At 48.8% G+C, this 22,525-nt stretch overlaps 1 protein-coding gene across 5 annotated transcripts; it reads left to right on the top strand.

Annotated features, from left to right (window-relative positions):
- The first annotated feature begins 2,349 nt into the window (after positions 1 to 2,349).
- Positions 2,350 to 15,687, top strand: LOC108924294 (integrin beta-2-like). Of its 5 annotated transcripts, none has more exons than XM_018735575.2 (16): positions 2,351 to 2,896; positions 5,712 to 5,775; positions 6,666 to 6,757; positions 7,258 to 7,480; positions 7,668 to 7,838; positions 7,944 to 8,185; positions 8,519 to 8,677; positions 9,666 to 9,761; positions 9,888 to 9,977; positions 10,692 to 10,826; positions 10,961 to 11,151; positions 11,799 to 12,034; positions 12,139 to 12,358; positions 14,674 to 14,882; positions 15,070 to 15,236; positions 15,397 to 15,687. In XM_018735575.2, exons 2-16 carry the CDS (start codon positions 5,715 to 5,717, stop codon positions 15,460 to 15,462), a joined length of 2,358 nt encoding a protein of 785 aa, XP_018591091.1. In that variant the 5' UTR covers positions 2,351 to 2,896; positions 5,712 to 5,714; the 3' UTR covers positions 15,463 to 15,687. The 5 variants fall into 5 exon arrangements, with proteins under 5 accessions (XP_018591095.1, XP_018591091.1, XP_018591090.1 ...); XM_018735574.2 differs by having other exon boundaries at positions 5,709 to 5,775; XM_018735576.2 differs by lacking the exon at positions 2,351 to 2,896 and adding an exon at positions 3,670 to 3,700 and having other exon boundaries at positions 5,709 to 5,775.
- The last annotated feature ends 6,838 nt before the right edge of the window (positions 15,688 to 22,525 follow it).

The following is a 22,525-nucleotide window of genomic DNA, read 5'->3' as shown; positions in this document are numbered from 1 at the left end:
CGTGTTTGTTCCATTTCTTGTTTTTTTTCCTCCTGGGTGAGGAAACCAAATGGTCATGATACTTATCTTGTTATTGTTGAAATCCGAATGCTTTTCATTTTATTTTTTGACCCATGAAGACTAACATCTGCTAATTTATGAAAATGCCATAATGAAACTGCTCATCTTGGAATGAGCAAGACAGGAAATTAGCAAGCAGTTATATTAAGAACTAGTCGGGCCTTTCTTATTACCACGCTCTGGATTCCCAGTGACCTGTACAGGGTGGACGTCACAGAGCTGAGAACTCTTCTAGAGCTAAAACCAAATGCTGCTAAAGAAATCAAATTAAGGAAGTCAAAGTGTCTCCCTACCCCAAGCACTTACTACAATTAGCCTTATTTTCAACAAATGTGAGATGATGATCAGAAATTACTCTTCCTCCTCTATAAAAGGAAGTTGAGTTATTGCAAGAGGGGCGCGGTGGTGCGGTGGGTTGGACCGCAGTCCTGCTCTCCGGTGGGTCTGGGGTTCAAGTCCCGCTTGGGGTGCCTTGCGATGGACTGGCGTCCTGTCCTGGGTGTGTCCCCTACCTCTCTCCAGCCTTACGCCCTGTGTTGCCGGGTAGGCTCCGGTTCCCCGTGACCCCGTGTGGGACAAGCGGTTCTGAAAATGTGTGTGTGTGTGAGTTATTGCATGTTTTATGAAGTACATCCTTTTTTTTTTCCCCACAATAAGTGATTTGGCAATTTCTGAAGGGTTTAGCAATGTAACTGATTGAAAGTACAAATACTTCTTTAGAAACATGATGCAGCGTTCAGAGCTTTAATAACTAAGAAACCAAACCTCACTTGGTGTGTTGTAGTACATGGTTTCGGGATTTTGGATCACACATCTACCGAGAAGCTATAATGATGAAATAATGAGCAAGTGGGGGGTGTGGTGGCGCAGTGGGTTGGACCAGGTCCTGCTCTCTGGTGGGTCTGGGGTTCGAGTCCTGCCTGGGGTGCCTTGTGATGGACTGGCAGCCTGTCCTGAGTGTGTCCCCTCCCCCTCCAGCCTTATGCCCTGTGTTGCTGGGTAGGCTCTGGCTCCCTGCAACCCTGTATGGGACAAGCAGTTCAGATGGTGTGTGTGAGATGAACAAGTACAAAATGTACTGCTGTCAGAGAAGCATTATGTGCTATAAAGGGTATTGAAAGATATTAATCTGCATTTATATATATTTTTGCTAACTTTTAATTATCAGCTTTTTTCTATTAGAGCCAGCAATTGGCATGGAATCATAACCTTGCAATTTGAGGGTCTTGGGTTTCAATCGATGTGTAACCCTTGAGCAAGCTACATACCCTCAATAACACTAGTAAAAAGCATGTAAACAGGGGTAAGTGAGTGTAAGAAGCTTCGGATTCAAACCTGACACCGTAAGCCACTTTGGAGAGTTGTGCCAACTAAATTAATAAATTTTAATAATTAGTTGCAAGCAGTACTTGGAGCTACTAGGTCAGTCAGTTAAACCTGAGAGTTTGTGCACAGCAAAAGTGCTTCTTTCCATCATCACAAGTTCCAATTCTGGCCTCAGGCTGAGAGAGAAGGAGGCTGTTCTTAACATTGAACTTGATCAGTCCTGGTGACTGCTGTAAATATTACGAAAGATGTTCTGGATAGTATGTCGGTCTTGCTTATGTTTTAATTTTATCTGAATTCATGTAGGCGCAGCGGGTTTGGCCAGGTCCTGCTCTCTGGCGGGTCTGGGGTTCGAGTCCCGCTTGGGGTGCCTTGTGATGGACTGGCGTCCCGTCCTGGGTGTGTCCCCTCCCCCTCCGACCTTACGCCCTGTGTTGCCGGGTTAGGCTCGGGCTTGCCGCAACCCCACCTGGGACAAGCGGCTTCAGCCAATGTGTGTGTGTGTGTGTGTGTGTGTGTGTGTGAATTCATGTAAACATGAACCCAATTCTTTCTACTCCCAGAAACAGGTGCATCAATACTCTGAAATTACTCTAAAGTAATTTCTACTGTCAACAATATCCATCAAATTTTGAAGGCAATTACATGCACTGGAGTCTGTCAGATGGATACATATTTATGTAAGATTCCTTGCTATTATACACACACACACGCACACACACACACACACATTTGCAGAACCGCTTGTCCCATACGGGGTCGCGGGGAACCGGAGCCTACCCGGTAACACAGGGCGTAAGGCCGGAGGGGGAGGGGACACACCCAGGACGGGACGCCAGTCCGTCGCAAGGCACCCCAAGCGGGACTCGAACCCCAGACCCACCGGAGAGCAGGACCGCGCCACCACGCCCCCCTTGCTATTATACACCTGCATAAAAATAATTACATTTAATTGCATCAGAATTTCAGGTTCTATCATGATGAAATGTGAAAAATGTCTACGGGGGGTGGCTACCTGCTCTAGACATGGCAAGAAAAACGGTTAATGGTTGAAAAGGGAGCTCTGGAGAAGCCTGGTTCCCAGTGTTTACCAAGCCATCAAAATTTCAAACAAGACGTTATCTGTCTCCATGGATATCCACCCAGGATAAACACTGTATATCCATCTAGTAAGCATATACTGGTGCCCTTGTCGCTTCAACGGTCCTGTCTCAGCCAGATGGTGTTGAGCTTCACTCATCTGCGAGTTGATGTCTTTGAAGCTGCTGAAGATGTGCAGGGAGAGTGGAACGGGTGTGAGGGTGGATGTGCTGGCTCACCTTGTTGTGAAAGGCTGAGAGCGCTTTCCCCTGCTGGCCCGGCCCCAGGCTGCGCCTCTTGGGTATGCAGTCCCCCGCTCCCTTCCTGTCATGTGCGGCTTTCGATTTGAGCAGCGGGACAGTGCAGACGGCTGACATCTGTGAGAACGCACGTCTCCGAGAGGAAGGTGGAGAGGGAGACCGAGCAATCGGTAAGCACCACGCCACACCGCCATTCCTTTCAGTTAGTTCTCCTCGGTCACAGTGAGGTTTAAGTTCGGTGGAACAGCTCAGGGCCTCCGCAGTGTGTTACTGAGGTGTGTTCAGCATGAAGGAGCACAAAGCGCTTAGCAGGAGACTGGCGGCAACCGTCCCTGCTACGGCACCGCATTCACTTTTTTCTGCGTTGCTCTCGAAAGGAAGAACAACGGGTAAAGGAAAGCCATTCGCAACCCTAACTTTAGATAAATGATGATATTAAAGATCACATGTGCTATGTATTGTTTAATTTTCAGAGCTATCATTTTTTATAACTAGTTCTCATTTGGAAAGTTCTTTGGCAACATGTATTTGTTATTTAATAAAATACTAATAAAGGGCCATTGATGCCTTAGAAAGTAAAGTGAAAATTAGCCATGTGCTGGCAGCTGCAATAAATCATATTGTGATCTAGTTTTCAGTTTTAAAAGCTTTTTTGTTTTCAGCTGCATAGTCAGGACTTAATATTTAAGTTTTATATGTGACATCTAGATTTTCTATTCATGAACAAATTTTAATAAATGGGTAGCATAGTGATATGAGCTGTTTGGACTTAAAGGTTGCTGGTTTGAATCCCACCTGCAGTATCCTTGAGCAAGGTATGGTATAGTATGGTATGTGCCGAGTCGAAGCTGACCCATAGCGTGGTTTTCAGGGCAAGTCAAGGGAGGAAACAGAGGTGGGTTGCCAGGTCCTTCCTCTGTGTGGCGGGGGAGGCAAACACAGGGAGAAAGACAGGGCCGCCGCCCTTGAGGAAGGTACTTACCCTAAATTACTCCTGTAAAATAACCCAGCTTTATAAATGGATAAAGAACTGTAAGGAGCTATACATTGTAAGGTGGGGGGTGGTGGCACAGCGGGTTTTACCGGGTTCTGTTCTCCAGTAGGTCTGAGGTTCAAGTCCCGCTTGGGGTGCCCTGCAACAGACTGGTGTCCCATCCTGGGTGTGGCCCCTCCCCCTCTGCCCTGTGTTGCCAAGTTAGGTTCCAGTTTACCATGCCCCCCCCTTGGGACAAGTGGTTTCAGGCAGGGTGTGTGTATACACATTTTAAGGCACCTTGGAGAAAAGTGTCAGCTAAATGAGTAAATGTAAACTGATGAAGAAAATAAAAACACAATGTAAAACTTATTCATGGTTCTGCACATTTAAAATGGACAAGCAAAGTTGTTAAAAATGTGTAGATGCTCAGTATACATTTACTTGATTCCATTTTTTCGGTAAATACGATGATGGTGAAGATATTTCTCGCAATCACAATCTAGACCTTTCGGCTCCTCATTGTGTAGAGAAAGAGAAAGGTCTCCTCCAGCCAAGCTTGGTGTTATTTACCAGTCTGTGAAATCAGGTTGTGTTCACAGTAAGTATGAAAAGTCACTGCGAGCCCTTAAGAAGGATGCGGTTTAACGGTTCTGGTTCCTGCCTGCAGCCCCTTGAGGCCGATCTTCGTACCTAACTTGCGTACTCAAGACTCAGGGATGAGCCAGTGACATGAAACATGACACGTGACATCTTCAGAAACACCCACTGCTCAGTCTGACTCACAGTGAAGCAACAACTGAACTTTTACTTGCTTTTGCTTCTTTTCTCAGATGAGGAAACCCTATTTCCTTACTTCTCTTAAAGATTTTAGTTTACGGACCTTGAGCAGTGACGTGACATAGGGTACCAAGATTTTAGCTCTGCCTTTTTTCCCCATTCGATTTTTAATCAGTCGTAAAAAATCAGTTTATGTTCATCGGAGATCATGCTTTGCTTTCAAAGTAATTGGTTACTGACTAATGTTTTTTTTTGAAACTGCCGCCTCCACCCTTAAAGCATGCAGCTATTAAAACATCTAGTGAGGTACCGCAAAGCGTCTGTTATAGGACGCAGGGGATGGCTACAGTAAGCAAAACTCCAGCTGCTGCTTCATCAGCTTTCTTTAACATTTTGACATTTTTAAGACATGATCCATCATATCTTATAATGGCCAAAAAGAACCCAATATCCATCCATCTAATAACTGTATGTGCTGAGCAAGGTCATGGTGAACCAGAGCATTGGGCATAAGGTGGGGGGTTCTCACGGGGTGGGACACCAGTCCATTGCTGGGTAGCCACACACACATAGAGTCAAACACGAAGGGCAATCGAGCATCGGCAATCCACCTGGCCTGCATGCCTCTGGCATGTTGCGGCACTGCTGTCTCACAGCGCTTGGGTGGTGCGAGAGGATGTGGGTGGTGTTTGTATGTTCTCCCTGTGTGGGTTTCCTCCCACACTCCAAAGACATGCTGCTCAGGTTCACCCATAGTGTGTGTGTTCCACTGATGTATAGATGAGTGACCCAGCGTAAGTAGCATATCTAGCGGGGTAAGTCACCGCGGTGAATAAGGTGTGTGGGCTCATGACACTAGATAGAGTTCATTGGAAGTTGCTGTGAAGAGAAGCATCTGCTAAATAAATAAATATAAACGTGAAAGGAAATCCACGCCAACGTGCTGAGAACATACAAAACTCAACACAATCTAAGTGGGGATCGAACCCACATTCTCTTGCACCTGCTAGGGCACTCACTGTATCACCCTAACATATTCCACTGAATACAAGTATTTGCGACATAATGCAGTTTTCACAAAACGTTGGCCGGGGTTCGAAAAAACAAGTACCTTTTATAAGCTTAATGGAGCACAGTTCTGTTGTTTGAGAACCTGCAGGATCTTGAAACAGATTGTCATCGGGATGCTAAAGTATGGGGAGATCTATCTAACGCTTCATCTCTTTCAGCAGGAAATGAGCCTGTCTCTGCATCACCTTTTCCTGGCGTTGTTTTTGCTGACATTGGGAAAAAATGGTAAGTGTGCAACGGACCAAAATTGCGTTACTTGGAAGAAATGCCTGCATCTTAAGTCTATGAGGACAGTCGCTGGGAAGTAGGGGCTCCGTAGAGCGGCCGTGCAAATTCATGCAAGACACCTTCGGCTTAGAAACCGCCCTCGAACCTCTCTAATCGGGCAGAAACCGATGAAGGTGATGCAAGCCTGGTGCAAAGAGCATATTTGGTGGTTACCCACTTTTGACAGCTGGGCTGCTTCTACAGGTAACCTTTGCAGAAATGTGGAGAGGTGGGATTTTGGCGGCTGAAAGTGTTGGTTCTGCTGTCTTATTTAGATGCGATGAAAGATTTCACGCTAACGAGCATTTTAAAAGTCAGCTTCTGAAAGTGGCTTTGGTTCAAACATCTAAGCTGAGGAAAAACAAAGCACGACAGACAGTCCTCGTCAGATCATATTTCACGAGGCTGAGCTCGAGCTCCATCGTCGAGCGATTGCGACGAGAGCAAAGAAAAGAGCGGACGGAGTTCACTCCTTAACGCCGTACACCGTCGCCACTTCCTCCGAGCGTGTATCGTTTGTATTTGCTTCAAAAATAAGACTGGGTGTAAAAATGAGGGTCGTGTACTGCTTTTAAGCGCGGCTCAACCGTCTGAAACGTCAGCTAAGTGCACCAAGGTCGGTACAGCGCGAGAACAGAGACGAGATCAGCCAGCCGTTATGTTCTCGCGCTTCGTCAGTGTCGCCGCCAGCCCAACGAACTCGACGTCGCTCGTTTTTTCACAAAGTGCCCGTATGTTCTTGGATAAAGTTCGGAGTCCGGTGTGTCCGCTTGGGCAGGTGAAGATTAGCAGCTATTTTCATGCAGTTTTTTTCTTTTTTTTTTTTTTTTTTGTCTTGCGCTTTCCAGTCCTGGGCCAGGAGGAGTGCGCGAAGACGCTCGTCAAGTCCTGCGCGGACTGCATCAAATCCGGACCCAAGTGCGCCTGGTGTAAACAGCTGGTGAGGAAGCCATGATGATGATGAAGATGAGCGGTGCTGGTGCTCTCAGTCTCCCGCTCAAAGTCCTCACTGTTCCCCAGAACATGTGACAGAGCAGCTGAGGCAGCAAACGGCTGGATGTCTGCGAACACTTAACAAGAAATCCTCGTGGGGCATCTGTGCTTCCGTGAGGAGATGTGACTGACATCCGCACAGAAAGTGCCCGTTCCAACATCTGTAATTCTGTCGTTGTGGGATGTTCCGCCGCACGATGTTAATTTCGAGACAGTTCCTTGCTTCTTCTTGCGGTCTCTTAGTCCTATATTTCAGCTAAGGCAGTGTTTTGTTCCGCAGCGCAGCGGCATAAGACGACGCCTCGCGCCTCTTCACGCCTTCGCGGGCAGAGCCGCCGTGACGTGAAAAGTGCTGAGGCCGCGTGGCGCGAACAGCTGTGCGGCGCGTGCTCTGCGGCGCGTGCTCTGCTGACGGCCGGTCCTTGCTTCTCGCTGTCTCCCGTTCAGGACTACATCAAGCAGGGAGAGCCAGAGTGGAAACGCTGCGATACCGAGGCCAAGCTGAAACAGAGCTTCTGCAATGAGACAAACATCATTTTTCCAAGCAGTCATCATATTCTGCTCGCGAACAAGCCCCTGAGTACAAACAGAAGACACCAGGACCAGAACAATGTCAGACGTGAGCCAGTCCAGGTTCAACCCCAGGAAGTTCAGCTGCTACTTAGGCCAGGTACGCACCGCTCCGAAATGACCCGGAGATGCCTTCAGTCTTGGTGCTTGGTCGCTCACACATGATCACATAGAGAAATCGACTAAATCTTCAAGGCAGCTGCACTGCACAGCACTACAGAACATTTATCTTTTAATGCTTCATACTTAATTATAACCTTGGAATTTTTTTTTTTTTTTTTGCTCAGGTTTGCAACATTCTTTTCAAATCAGGTTCCGTCTGGCAGAGGACTATCCTGTGGATCTCTACTACTTGATGGACCTCTCCTACTCCATGAACGATGATCTTAATAACGTGAAGAGACTCGGAAATTCGCTGCTGCGGACTTTGAGACAAATCACCAGTCGTGCACGGATAGGTAATGCGATCCATCCCCGGAACGAGGGGCGCGTGAGCCTCATGGCAAAGGCTTTTTGAACCGAGGGAGAGCTCAACCCTTAACCGCACGTGCGGCTTCCCGCAGGTTTCGGTTCGTTCGTCGACAAGACCGTCCTGCCCTTCACGAACACCAACCCAGACCGTCTCAAGAAGCCGTGTCCTGAAAAAGAGAATCAATGCCAGCCCGCATTTGGCTTTAAGCACGTGCTTAGCCTCACAGAAAATGGGGATGAATTCAACCATGAAGTGGCCGCTCAGAACATCTCAGGGAACCTGGACCAGCCGGAAGGGAGCCTGGATGCCATCATGCAGTCGGTGGTCTGCGGGGTGGGTGTCCTCAACATCCCGTGAGTCACAATGATCAACCTGTGCAGTTGAGACGTTTTCCATGAACGTGCACGTGTATCGTGAGCAGCTGTTTCATTGGCAGCTCAGCCTCATGTGAAACACTAACCAAATATGTAGACTGACTGACTTTTTTAGCTCCCTAAAACCTGATGTGGGGGGCCAGTTCCTACACACAGAAATCTTAGGGTACACTGAAAATGATCCGCAAAAACACAGACTGGCACTTCTAGCGGTGTATCGAAAGTGTACTGCCAAATGGTGTAAAATGAAATGTGAAGGTACACCGACTGTGGTCTCTCTTGTAAATCACAGGATAAGATTGGCTGGGGGAACAGCACTCGACTGCTCGTCTTGACCACAGACGCTGGGTTTCACATGGCAGGGGACGGGAAACTCGGCAGCATTTTTGAACCCAACGATGGGAAGTGTCACTTGGATGAAAGCCTCACCTACAGCAAAAATAATGAAATGGTTGGTATTAGAAAGCTTTAGCAATGTCCATTTGTAATACAGAGTGAAGTTCGTATGGGGTAAGCGAGACACATAAAGCTTTTCGCCTCCAGTGCTTATGGGGGCGACACTTGACATTTGCTGTTCATCAGTCTTTTGCATCCGATATCCGGAAACACAACTGGCCTTAACTGGTATCCATGAGAGAGCTGTCTCACCTCAGTGTTTCCTGAGCGCTGCACAGGCTCTGGGGAGCTGTGGGTATCACACTGGGATGGAAATGATGGAAGTTAAGAGCAGCAAGTGGTCTGATGGTTAAGGGCACAACCCTAGTTTCCAACAGAGACGACTATTGCGAAAGATACTTCAAATTAATTTCTCCAAAAAAAGAAGAAACTGTTCAGCTGTAGTTTGGCTGCATCCTGCTCTGTGGTGGGTCTGGGGTTTGAGTCCTGCTTGGGGTGCCTTGTGATGGACTGGCGTCCCATCCAGGATGGGTCCCCTCCCCCTCCAGCCTTGCGTCCTGTGCTGCCGGGTTAGGCTCCAGTTCGCCGAGACCCAGCTCGGGACAACTGGTTGTAGACATTGTGTGTTGTGTGTGAGATCAGCTGTATATATGGATGAAGTCATAAGTTATTTTGGAAAAAACATCAGTTAAGTAGCAAAATAATCACACACACACAGTCTGTTACCAATCATCCCAAACAAGGTCGCGGTGAACCGGAGCCTAACCCGGCAACAGAGGGCGCAAAGCTGGAGGGGGAGGGGACACACCCAGGATGGGGCACCAGTCCATCACAAGGCACCCCAAGCGGGCTCGAACCCCAAACCCACCAGAGAGCAGGACCCGGCCAAACCCGCTGCACCACCACACCCCCCCTTGCAGCAAAATAATATTAATATTAAAATAACACTGACTATAAAAATAGAAAAAATCTGTTCAGGTAAAACATCAAAATAAAGTTGTCCATGAAAGGATTTTATATTAAAATGCATTTTTTTTTCCCAGGATTACCCTTCAGTTGGACAGGTGGCCAATAAGTTAGCGGAGAACAATATCCAGGCCATCTTTGCCGTCACTAAGAACGTGGAGCCCGTCTACACGGCAAGTGTTGCGGGCCTCGTGGTGGAGCTGCCACGGAACAACGTCATCCTTCAATATAGCAGCTGAATCGTGTCGGGAGACGAACCTGTGTGACGCATGGCTGAACGTTTCCGTATTCGTTCACAGAGGCTGAAGGAAATCATTCCCAAGTCTGAAGTCGGCGTGCTTTCAAACGACTCCAGTAACGTTGTGGAGCTGATCAAGGGGGCCTACAATGTAAATATTTCTCTTTCGTCTTCTTCATTAAAACCACACAAATAACAAGTGAACTGCCACTCCCGATTTTTCTCATCTGTCCCTTTCGCATTACTTGTTTTTTAGAGTTAAATGCAGCGACTATGACAAAATGCAAAAGAAGCATTTCTACTCAATCAGAGAGAAGCATTTTCTGTAATCAACAGAAAAATATTAATGGTCTTTCTGAGGTTTTCCTTGGAGGAAAGGAAATTTTTAAAAAGTCCTAAATAATTGCCAGGAACAACATGCTTAAATCTCAGCGCTACAGTGCCAAATACTGTTCTGATCCGAATGAAACACGTAGAACAGAATAATGTGTTTATACCATAATAGGTGACCGAAGAATGAAAAATGGCATACAGTATGGATGCCATTTATAATGGAAATATTAAAAATGTAACTGTAAAATATTAATGGAATGTAAGTACTGTGATAGGGGGATGCGGTGGCGCAGTGGGTTGGACCGGGTCCTGCTCTCCGGTGGGTCTGGGGCTCGAGTCCCACTTGTGGGGTGCCTTGCGACGGACTGGCGTCCCATCCTGGGTTTGTCCCCTCTCCCTCCAGCCTTACGCCCTGAGTTGCTGGGTTGGGTGCCGGTTCCCCGCGACCCCGTATGGGACAAGCGGTTCAGAAAGTGTGTGTGAAAGTATTGTGATGTAAATACTAAAAAAAACTGCCCTTTGATGTGAACAGAAACTGTCTTCCAATGTGATTCTGAGCCACGATGAACTTCCAGAGGGCATCACAGTCCACTACACATCAGACTGCGACGGGGGACATACACCCAGCCCAAGAGGGATTTGTAACAACGTCGGTATTGGTAAGGAGGTGAGCACAATAAAAGGAACTCAATTATAATAACAGCACCTTAATAAGCAGAGCAGGTCACATGTGCGGTAACGGACATCGTGAGTACAGTCCTGGGCACCTGAGCGGAAGATGCGGTGCTGTGTTCTCTTTAGGTGGTCTTCACCGTCACAGTAACTGCACTGGAGTGCATGGAGAAGAAGACCTTTAACATCGGGCCTCTGGGGTTCAGAGAGAAAACAAAGGTCAACGTGGAGACGCGTTGCCAGTGTGAATGTGACGACGACTTGAGCGCGGATAAGAAGCGCTGCAGCGGCCACGGCAGGATCAACTGCGGCGCATGCAGGTGTGTTTAGAGCTGCGACAGCCCCCCACCCCCACCCTCCAGGGCACTAAACTTTACCTCCACAGTGCACACATATGTGGAGCAGTTTACTCATCGCAAAGTGCTTCCGGTCACTTAAACCGAGTGAGTACCTGGAGAAAACGGCCAGCTGCTGGACACATGCTGTGTAATTTACTCAGCTGCAAGTGCGGTATAATGTGGTATTTAGCCTTACCAACATTTTTGCCAGCGAAGGCTGTCTATACAGCCATGGTGTTCCTTATGTCCTCAACTTGTAAAATCGAGGTAGTCTTGACGCCTTACTCATTCCCACAGAAGAACACGGCGCCCTTCGGACTCTCGCTTGTCGGAAACCTTTACCGAAACACGACTGATGAACAAGAACATCAATTTATGGCATGATTATAATTTTGTAGAAAATACTTAGTATTTGCAGAATGTCCAGATTTACCGTGAATTTACTGTGACGGAATTGGTCAGCGACTGGGGAACAAGACCTAAGAACTTTATTTCTGCTGTGTTATTTGCACTAGAGGCTAAAACCACATTAAAAAATAATAATTACAATGTGAATGTTTAAAAATACACTGGTTATAACAATGTTATTTAAAATACTGAGGAATGTGGTATGCGCCCACTCTCTAAAGCTGCGATCTAGGCTATATGGGTCACAAGTGCGACTGCAAGGTGGGGGACAAGGATGAAACGCACCTGAAGGAGGCGTGCCGGCCTGACAACATGACAGCAGAATGCTCGGGCCAGGGAGAGTGTACGTGCGGCCAGTGTATGTGTCACTCCGGCGCCGATGGGAGGATCATTTATGGACAATACTGCAACTGCAACGACCGGGACTGCGAGGTCCACAACAACAAGCTGTGTGGAGGTCAGCGTCCGCCACCGCTCTCATTATGAAGGGCACCATGGAACGAAAGCAGCGCTGCGAAGGGGCAGGATGACAGTCGCTTTGGGGTCTTTTTCTCCTCGCAGGCAATGGAAAGTGCCGCTGCAATGTCTGCATCTGCGACACGGGCTATGAAGGCTCCGCATGTCAGTGCAAGATATCCACACAAGCCTGCCGGAAGGGAGACGGGAGCGTGTGCAGCAACCGGGGCAAGTGTGAGTGCAACAGCTGCCACTGCCAAGGTGGCTACAAACCCCCCCTCTGCGAAACCTGCCCCGGATGTCCATCGCCCTGCCCTGCCGCTGCGTAAGCACCTCAGCTTTCTTCTAGCCAAGCTTCAGTAACCATGGTTACAAAGCAGCATTCCCTAACTGCAGTGATGGGGGCCAGCCTTAGCTGTAAACCTCATTTATATCCACCCACACATTCATCTATGCGTTCAGCTGCCTTTTCACACACACGCAGTCGGAAACCGCTTGTCCCAAGTGGGATCGCGGCGAGCTAGACCCCAACCCGGCAACACAGGTCGTAAGGCTGGAGGGGGAGGGGTCACACCCAGGACGGGACGCCAGTCCATCGCAAGGCACCCCAAGCAGGACTCGAAACCCAGACCCACCAGAGAGCAGAACCCGCTGAAGCCTGCCATGCCACCGCGCCCCGCGCCCCCCGCCTTTTCAATGTATTTATATCAATAAGGCTTTATCAATGAGGTATTTATACAAGCAGGGCCACCTGGCAGTGTAGTGGGTAAGAGCTGCTACCTTTGGATCCAAAAGTGACGGGTTTAAATTCCACCTCTAGCTGGAGTACCCTTGCGCAAGGTGCTGACCCAAAAAATTGGCTCCACTAAAAAGTACCAGCTATACAAATGGGTAAATAACTGTGAATACCTTAATACCCCAGTTTATTAATTTCACTTATCACTTGTCTGGGTAGCGATTTATGCGGTCTACCACATCCGGTTTGGCGTGAAAAACTGAGCGCATTGGAAAACTGTGCCAATAAGCTGTGCGACAGAGATCCTCACATTCACTGTGCTTAAACGTTTTTATTATCCTTTTATGTTAATGTATTATATAGGCTAACCCTTCCTCAGGCCAGCCCCTTACAGTAAATTTACTTTAAGAAACCATCTTTTTAAATTGTTTGATGTACACTAAACCCTGCTTGAACGAAACTCCCTCGATGAGCTCGCGGTTACATCTTAGGTCCAGAATGCGTGCTCCATGGCACCATCATCGGCAGTTAAGGGGCCGAGAAAGAAAAATCCTAACTAGAAAATAAGAAATCTTTAACTATGTTCTGTATTTATTTCTAAAGCAGAACAGAGAGAATATGCAATACAATGAAAAATTTATACAAGCTTCCTGGACACGCGCACAATTCATAAATGCTTTGTAGAGGAGATGGAACAAAAAAATAAAAATTTTCCCTGGGAAAAAAAAACTGCAGAAGGTAAAAGTGTAAAAATGTAGTGTTACACCTTTTTTCCTTATAACCTCAGGCATCATTTTAGGTGGCTCTGTGGTGAACTTGCAGTAAAGTTAAATTATTGAAAGTTTTCCACATAAAAAACGATGGAAGAAGTGTCTTCATTTTCCAGTTTCTCAAGAGTCAGCTGGTTTTCAGGAACAAATTAGTGATGAGTGGAGTGGTTAGTAGGGCATAAGTGTGTAAACACAGTCCCTGACTGACAGCCCAAACGTGTCTCAGTCAGTGGGTATCAGTTACTGCGTTTTACCGACAAAACTTGTCATTCGTGATTTCGTTCAAGTTGCTTTTTATTTAAAAAGGTTGGCAAGTGACAAGCGCTTCGGTGGTGCTGAACAAAAAAGACGAATGTAGAAATTAAAACTGAAATGGTGAAAATGCCGTGCTGTATGATTAATATTCGATATTATTTCAACATGCGAAATCAGTGAAAAATATCACAAAAATAACAGCCTATTTACACAACGTAGATTTCATGCATGTTAATTGTTTATACAGCATATCTTTATTGTTTGTATAATAACACACTGTAACAGAGATGTTAAGTCAATTTTTTTGCATTTACCATTCAGTTTTGTCAGATGAAACGTATGTTTGCCGTTAGTTTGTACTGTATGTCAGTTTTCAGATAAACATTCTACAATATGGAAATTAGCAAATTTTGGAAAATTTTCCCACCTGGTTCCAAACACCAAATATCCCAGTACCTTTTCAGATCTGACACTTTCTAGAATATTTTGGTGCCTTCTAGAATGTTCCAGCAGCTATAAGTAAAGCACCAAACTAAAACGGACGCCCCAGAAGAACTACAGCGGTATTTTTGTAATCAGTAAACTGTAACTGATCACGATCAACGCAAAAAATCGACATAAGAACTTTGAAAATTTTTGTTGTGTTGTGTAACACACAAGGAAATTTAGAACTTAAAGCGAAATTGACGTACAACAGGGTCGTTGGAAGGGAACCCGGTCGCGAGCGGAGAACCACGTGTATAGATCGAATCCTACAAACGGGTCCTTCCCCTTCTGCCAATAACTTGTCCTAAACGCACCAGTTAAAACATCCAGCTGTATAAACTGATGAAGGCTTAAATCCCGTAACAACAATGCATGCCGGCTTCCGCCTTTCAGGAGCTGTATCGAGTGTCTGGGCTTCGAAAAAGGCCCTTTGCGCAAGAACTGCACCCAGTCATGTGGGCACATCCAGCACAAAACGGTGGCCAACCTGACAGCCAAGAAGCCCTGCAGGGAGAGGGACTCGGAGGGCTGCTGGATGGTGTTCACCATGAACGAGCTGAACGGCTTTGACAACTACGGTGTCGTAATCCTGGACAAAAGAGGTTAGGCGCTCTTACTCATGCTGCATATGGAAGTTATTTATCTGCCCATTCCTTTCCTGCAGTTTGTAGAGCTGCTTCAGCATGTTGGGAGAAGCAAAGCAGGACCATTCGGTCCCGTGGCATCTTGGCCACATCGCCGATTACCCTGTTTACCTCACGACCCACACCACCCATTACCGTGTTTTAGAATGCCCGGAGCCCGTGAGCATCGGGGCTGTCGTCGGCGGAGCGTTCGCTGGAGTGGCCCTCATTGGATTGCTCATACTCATCACCATTAAGGGCATCATGCGATACCAGGACCTGCAGGAATACAAGAAGTTCGAACAAGAAAGGTCAAAAGCAGCTTGGAGTGAAGTAAGTGTGGTGCATCGGGCAGCTGCCAGTTGTTTTGTTGGAATATTGCTTTTGGCTCCTAATGCATTTAATTGAACTGTGTACTGATTGCGGAAACCAGAGCACAAAGCAGAGTGCGCTACTGCACACGGACCTAATTGCTGTTTCCTCTACTTCGCAGAACGTTAGTCCGATGTACCAGGCTGCGACGACGACCGTCCTAAACCCCAATTACACTGGCGACTGATACGGCGAGCAGATTCCAGAAATTATATATTTGTGCAGTAAGAATTATGTGGTGTAAATAAATATCCTTGTGTCTGAAGGTCAGCGTGACAGTCGGTACGAGAATGTAAATTTGGCCCGGATGTGTCGTGTGACTTCTGAGATCGCAGTTCGGGTCACAAATTTATTTCAGAAATTACCTCAGTTCAAAGCGCCATAAAGTGCAGGTATCCAAAAAGAATTAATATGTTGTCATTTAATTTTTTTTTTTTTTTTTTTTAATAAAATGGTTTCGGTTGAAATTAAATTTGAACTTCTTTCTTGACTCTTCGCTCATTCGGGGCGTTACAGATGACGAACAAACTAGGTATTCAGACACGGTGATATATGGAAAATGTATTTTGTCACTGGTTTTATATCCGCTACCAAGCGAATGTGTGGACGGACTGCGAGATCATAGGAGCGTGCGATCGCTCACATCCGCTACTGGCGGCGCGGGTGACGTCAGCAGGTGCGAGGAGCGTTCGGTGAACTCTGCGTGAACTTCACGCCATGCCTTCTTCCTCCACGTAAGCTTCCATCGGGGGCCTGTAATTCCCCGAGAGCCCCAGACCGGGCCCTGGTGTCACTCCACGCTTCTGTTGTTCCACACCCTTCTCAATCTACACCAACTGTGACAGTACGGCAGCCGCCTATAGTGTTCTTCATCTTAACCTTGTATATCATTCCACACTTGGAGCTTGATTTTATAACAGTAAAAGAATTTCTAGGGGGCGCAGCGGGTTTGGCCGGGTCCTGCTCTCGGGTGGGTCTAGGATTTGAATCCCGCTTGGGGTGCCTTGCAGCGAACTGGCATCCCATCCTGGGTGTGTCTGCCCCCGCCCTGGCTTTATGCCCTGTGTTGCCAGGTTGGGCTCCGGTTTCCCACGACCCTGATTGGGACAAGTGGTTTCAGCCTCTGTGTGTGTGTAAAAAATTTGTTTTTTTTTTTTTAAATTTCATTCAAAGCTTGGCTGACTAACCTTAAAGTGTATCTCCAAACCAAGAGCAAGAACAGGGGCTCTGAAGGAAGTTATTGTTCATCCATCCATCCATCCATCTTCCTCCGCTTATCCGGGGCCGGGTCGCGGGGGCAGCAGTCCGAGCAGAGTACTCCAGACCTCCCTCTCCCCGCACACCTCCTCCAGTTCCTCTGGGGGAACCCCAAGGCGTTCCCAGGCCAGCCGGGAGACATAGTCTCTCCAACGTGTCCTGGGTCTGCCCCGAGGCCTCCTCCCAGTGGGACAAGCCCGGAGCACCTCCCCAGGGAGGCGTCCAGGAGGCATCCGGAACAGATGCCCGAGCCACCTCAACTGGCTCCTCTCGATGCGGAGGAGCAGCGGCTCTACTCCGAGCTCCTCCCGGGTGACTGAGCTCCTCACCCTATCCCTAAGGGTGCGCCCAGCCACTCTGCGGAGGAAACTCATTTCTGCCGCTTGTATCCGCGATCTCATTCTTTCGGTCACGATCCAGAGTTCATGACCATAGGTGAGGGTAGGAACGTAGATCGACCGGTAAATTGAGAGCTTCGCCTTACGACTCAGCTCCCTCTTCACCACAACAGACCGGTACAATGACCGCATTACTGCAGACGCCGCACCGATCCGTCTGTCGACCTGCCGCTCCATTTTTCCCTCACTCGTGAACAAGACCCCAAGATACTTAAACTCCTCCACTTGAGGGAGCAACTCCCCCCTAACCCGGAGGGAGCAATCCACCTTTTTCCGACTGAGAACCATGGCCTCGGATTTGGAGGTGCTGATTCTCATCCCCGCCGCTTCGCACTCGGCTGCAAACCTCCCCAGTGCACGCTGCAAGTCTTGACTTGATGAAGCCAACAGGACCACATCGTCCGCAAAAAGCAGAGACGAGATCTCGCGGCCACCAAAACAGACACCCTCCGTTCCCTGACTGCGCCTAGAAATTCTGTCCATAAAAATAATGAACAGAATCGGTGACAAAGGGCAGCCCTGGCGGAGTCCAACATGCACCGGGAACAGGTCTGACTTACTGCCGGCAATGCGAACCAAGCTCCTGCTCCGGTCATACAGGGAACGAACAGCCCGTAGCAACGAGCCCCGAACCCCATAATCCCGAAGCACCCCCCACAGGATGCCACGAGGGACACGGTCGAATGCCTTCTCCAGGTCCACAAAACACATATGGACTGGTTGGGCAAACTCCCACGAACCCTCCAACACCCTAGTGAGGGTATAGAGCTGGTCCAGTGTTCCACGGCCAGGGCGAAAACCGCATTGCTCCTCCTGAATCCGAGGTTCGACTATCGGTCGGATTCTCCTTTCCAGTACCCTGGCATAGACTTTCCCAGGGAGGCTAAGGAGTGTGATCCCCCTGTAGTTGGAACACAATCTCCGGTCCCCCTTCTTAAAAAGAGGGACCACCACCCCGGTCTGCCAGTCCAGAGGCACCGTTCCCGAACTCCACGCGATGCTGCAGAGGCGTGTCAGCCAAGACAGCCCCACAACATCCAGAGACTTGAGAAACTCGGGGCGGATCTCATCCACCCCCGGAGCCTTGCCACCGAGGAGTTTTTTGACTACCTCAGCAACTTCAGCCAGGGTAATGGACGAGTCCCCCTCCGAGTCCCCAGCCTCAGCTTCCTCTACGGAAGGCGTGTCGGAGGGATTGAGGAGATCCTCAAAGTACTCCTTCCACCGCCCGAGAACATCCTCAGCTGAGGTCAGCAGCGCACCACTTCCACTGTAAACAGTGTTCGTGGAACACCGCTTCCCCCCTCTGAGTCGCCGGACGGTTTGCCAGAATCTCTTTGAGGCCGACCGAAAGTCTTCCTCCATGGCCTCACCGAACTCCTCCCAAGCCCGAGTTTTTGCCGCGGCGACTGCCAGAGCCGCGCTCCGTTTGGCCCGTCGGTACCTGTCAGCTGCTTCAGAAGTCCCATGAGCCAGCCAGGCCCGATAGAACTCCTTCTTCAGCTTGACGGCATCCCTTACTTCCGGTGTCCACCACCGTGTTCGGGGATTGCCGCCGCGACAGGCACCGGAGACCTTATGGCCGCAGCTCCGAACAGCCGCACCGACAATGGAGGAGCGGAACATAGTCCATTCAGACTCAATGTCCCCCACCTCCCTCGGGACCTGGTTGAAGCTCTGTCGGAGGTGGGAGTTGAAGACCTCTCTGACAGGGGCCTCCGCCAAACGTTCCCAACAGACCCTCACTATGCGTTTGGGCCTGCCAGGTCTGTCCAGCTTTTTCCCCCGCCATCGAATCCAACTCACCACCAGGTGATGATCAGTTGACAGCTCAGCCCCTCTCTTCACCCGAGTGTCCAAGACATATGGCCGAAGGTCAGAAGAAACGACTACAAAGTCGATCATCGACCTCCGACCTAGGGTGTCCTGGTGCCAAGTGCACTGGTGGACACCCTTATGCATGAACATGGTGTTCGTTATGGATAAACCGCGACTAGCACAGAAATCCAATAACAACTCACCGCTCGGGTTCAGATCAGGGAGGCCGTTCCTCCCAATCACGCCCCTCCAGGTATCACTGTCGCTGCCCACGTGGGCGTTAAAGTCCCCCAGTAGAACGACAGAGTCCCCAGTGGGAGCGCTTTCCAGCACGCCCCACTGGGGACTCTAAAAAGGCCGGGTACTCTACACTGCCGCTAGGCGCATAAGCACAAACGACAGTGAGAGACCGTTCCCTGACCCGAAGGCGTAGGGAGATGACCCTCTCATTCACCGGGGTAGACTCCAACACATGGCGGCTGAACTGGGGGGCTATTAATAAGCCCACACCAGCCCGCCGCCTCTCACCTTGGGCAACGCCAGAATAGTGGAGAGTCCACCCTCGATCGAGTAGAGTGGTTCCAGAACCCAAGCTGTGAGTGGAAGTGAGCCCGACTATATCTAGACGGTATCTCTCAACTTCCCGCACCAGCTCAGGCTCCTTCCCCGCCAGTGAGGTGACATTCCAAGTCCCAAAAACCAGAGTTGGCGCCCGAGGTTTGGGTCGGCCGGGCACTCGGCCCCGACCACCGCCCAAATCACAACGCACCGGCCCCTTATGGTTTCTCCGGCAGGTGGTGAGCCCACCGAAGAGCGGCTCCACGTTGTGGCTTCGGGCTGAGCCCGGCCAGGCCCCGTGGGCATAGACCTGGCCACCAGGCGCTCGCATGCGAGCCCCCCCCCCAGGCCTGGCTCCAGGGTGGGGCCCCGGTGACCCCATACCGGGCGGGGTAAACGGACGCCTTGATTTTTTTGTCATAAGGGGTTTTTGAACCGCGCTTTGTCTCGTCTGTCATCCAGGACCTGTCTGCCATGGGAGACCCTACCAGGGGCATGTAGCCCCAGACAACATAGCTCCTGGACTCATTCAGGCACTCAAACCCCTCCACCACGATAAGGTGGCGGTTCACGGAGGAGAAGTTATTGTTCATTATCCTCTATTTAGTCTCTTTGTAAATATATACAGGTATCCCCTGAGCCACTGAACAATTTAAAAAGCTCAGTCTGATCTATCTATTATATATGTGATGTATAAATGACAAGCGGAGCGCTGATTGACTCAGTCCTGCAGTCTGACAATGTTCTTGTAGCAATGACCATGCAGAATAAAAGTGAAAATGAGGTTTGGCTTCAGTGTACAGTCACCTTTCCAGCCACAACCAAAAGGTGGAGCAGAAAAAGAAAAATTATACAGTACCATAAATACAGCTGTTCATAACCTGCATTTCCATCCCATGGCATGAAACATACATACATACAGGTGGTTCACTCACACACGCAGAGGTGCGTGATGCACCGAGAATCATAGTGACGTCTCCCTTGAATAACACACACACACACACACACACACACGCACCGCTGGCCCCGAGCCGGGTTGTGGTGAGCCGGAGCCTAGCTCTGCAACATATGGCGCAGGGCTGGAGGAGGAGGGATCACACCCAGGGCGGGATGCCAGTACATTGCAAGGCAGCCCAAGCAGGACTCGAACCCCAGACCCATCAGAGAGAGCAGGACCCGGCCAAACCCCCCCCCCCCCTTAAACAAAACGTCTTTGGGCTATTGAAAGAAACTTCTCTAAACTATGTGCCAATACAACAGAGGTTAGACTCGAATCCACGACCAACCGTTGGCAGCACTACCCACTGAACCACCACAATTTCCAGCACAAATGCAGAAGTGATGGAAAAAGGCAAGGTTTCAGAAGTCCTCGGAGAGTTGCTGAGAGAGCATAGGATACTGTACGCTGGAGGATGTGGAACCCTCAGAAGAGAAGAGAAACCGCCCGCAGGCGTGGATTCGTGGCAAAGCCCAGACGAGCAACTCGGAGCTCTTCACTTCGGCGGTTACGTGTACACAAGCATGTGCTTTGCGCAGGCAGCTGGCAGCAGGAAGGAAAAGGGTGTGTTCAGTAAAAAGAACACGCTAAGATACGAAACCTCAGGACACGTGACTGCGCTACCATAAAAACTTCAGCCGCACCTCAACCTAAAGCGAGAGAGTAAGAGCAGCGTTCTCGCCAACACTGCGCTGAGGTCGTTGTATTACACACACACACACACACACACACACACACACACACACACCCATTCTCCGTCTCTGCTGGACCCCTTTTTTTAAGATGCCATGATGCAGAGGATTCGCGCCGGTTCACAGTTCACATTCACCTGCTTACCCGAGTTCTTTAAGCCCCTGCAAGATGACTGTCAGAAGCACCATAGACTAACAGGGCAGAAGACTGACATTCTACTCAACACCACATGTGGAGTAACAATCATAGATACACATCTGCTCTCCTCTCCGAGGCTCAGTACTGATATGGGGGGGGTGGACATGGAGGCCTATCAAAAACACAGGAAACCATAACATTATTCATTATTATCATTGTCAGAACCACATTATTATTAGAGACTTGCGGAGAACTAGTTAATGTGTTACTAGGACAGAACTGAAGTTTCCAGAACAACAAGGTAAATAGGTGTAATGAGGTGGCCACAAGAGTTTAAAAGAGAAGGCAAACAGACGGTCTCTGAAGGTTTGACTTCCACCTCTTTCCTGATGGCCGAAAGGCGTAACGTACAGCATTTGACTTTATACCGCAGTAAAACATAGTATAGGATATAACCAAGGCAGCTCTAGAATAAACAAAGCTCAGCTTGTTGCACAACTTCACAATGTCAGTAGTTTTCTTTTGCTTAATAGCACTTCTCCATTTCACCAATGATTTTGGTATCATTTCAGTTTCTCCCACAGTTCCTCACCCAACAGAGTAAACATTTTACCCTCCTTTTACCTTGGGGTTCATTGTTTTCTGCAAGTACGGTATTTCGCACTTTACCATCTTTATTCTATGAGCTGCACTGAATTATAAAGACAACATTTATGATTTGTCATAGGAAGCATCTCTTTTCGACATGGAAGGACTTATTTCGACTAGTGCGCGCTCAGCCGACGTTTTCCTTCAAGGCAACTCTGCACAACCAGGTTATTTCCTCTTTTCTTACTCGAACATCTCGCCCAAAGGTACTGCAGTACGAGGCAAGGTTTGAACCTGGGAAGTTTGCATCCCAAGGCAGCGGCTCTAACCGCTACGCCCCCTGGTGCCCCCGATCGAACATTTCATAGCACGAATGCGAAAGGTCAGGGAATTATGCTGGGAAATCCCACAGCTGCAGGCCATTTTCCATGAGGAACTTAACAGATATACTTACAATTAATATCGAATCACAATTACACATTAACAGAGCGGTGCCATCAGGAGATCCCGGCTCAAGTGTGTTGAGAACGGTGGGACGTCCCTCAAAAGCACTGTGAAGGATTATGGGGCTGAGCAGGGGAGTCGAACCCCGCTTCCAGCTGTAGCGCCATCGATCAAGGTCCTTACCCTGAAACGCTGCGGTAAATCAGAACCGGCTTTATCGGTGAGTAAATCTTTCTAAGTAGCTTGGTTTACAAACCTCACGTTGTACGTTGCCTTGATTAAAGGCATCGAAACGTCCGCTCTTCTGAGGGCGGCGGCAAGTTCTTTGCAGCACGCTGAAGCCGGGGCTGGAAAAAAAA

The sequence above is a fragment of the Scleropages formosus genome, chromosome 21 (assembly GCF_900964775.1).
Source record: "Scleropages formosus chromosome 21, fSclFor1.1, whole genome shotgun sequence".
NCBI lineage: Eukaryota > Metazoa > Chordata > Actinopteri > Osteoglossiformes > Osteoglossidae > Scleropages > Scleropages formosus.
Note: the sequence above shows the minus strand (reverse complement) of the source record. Positions and strands in the feature narration are given on the sequence as shown.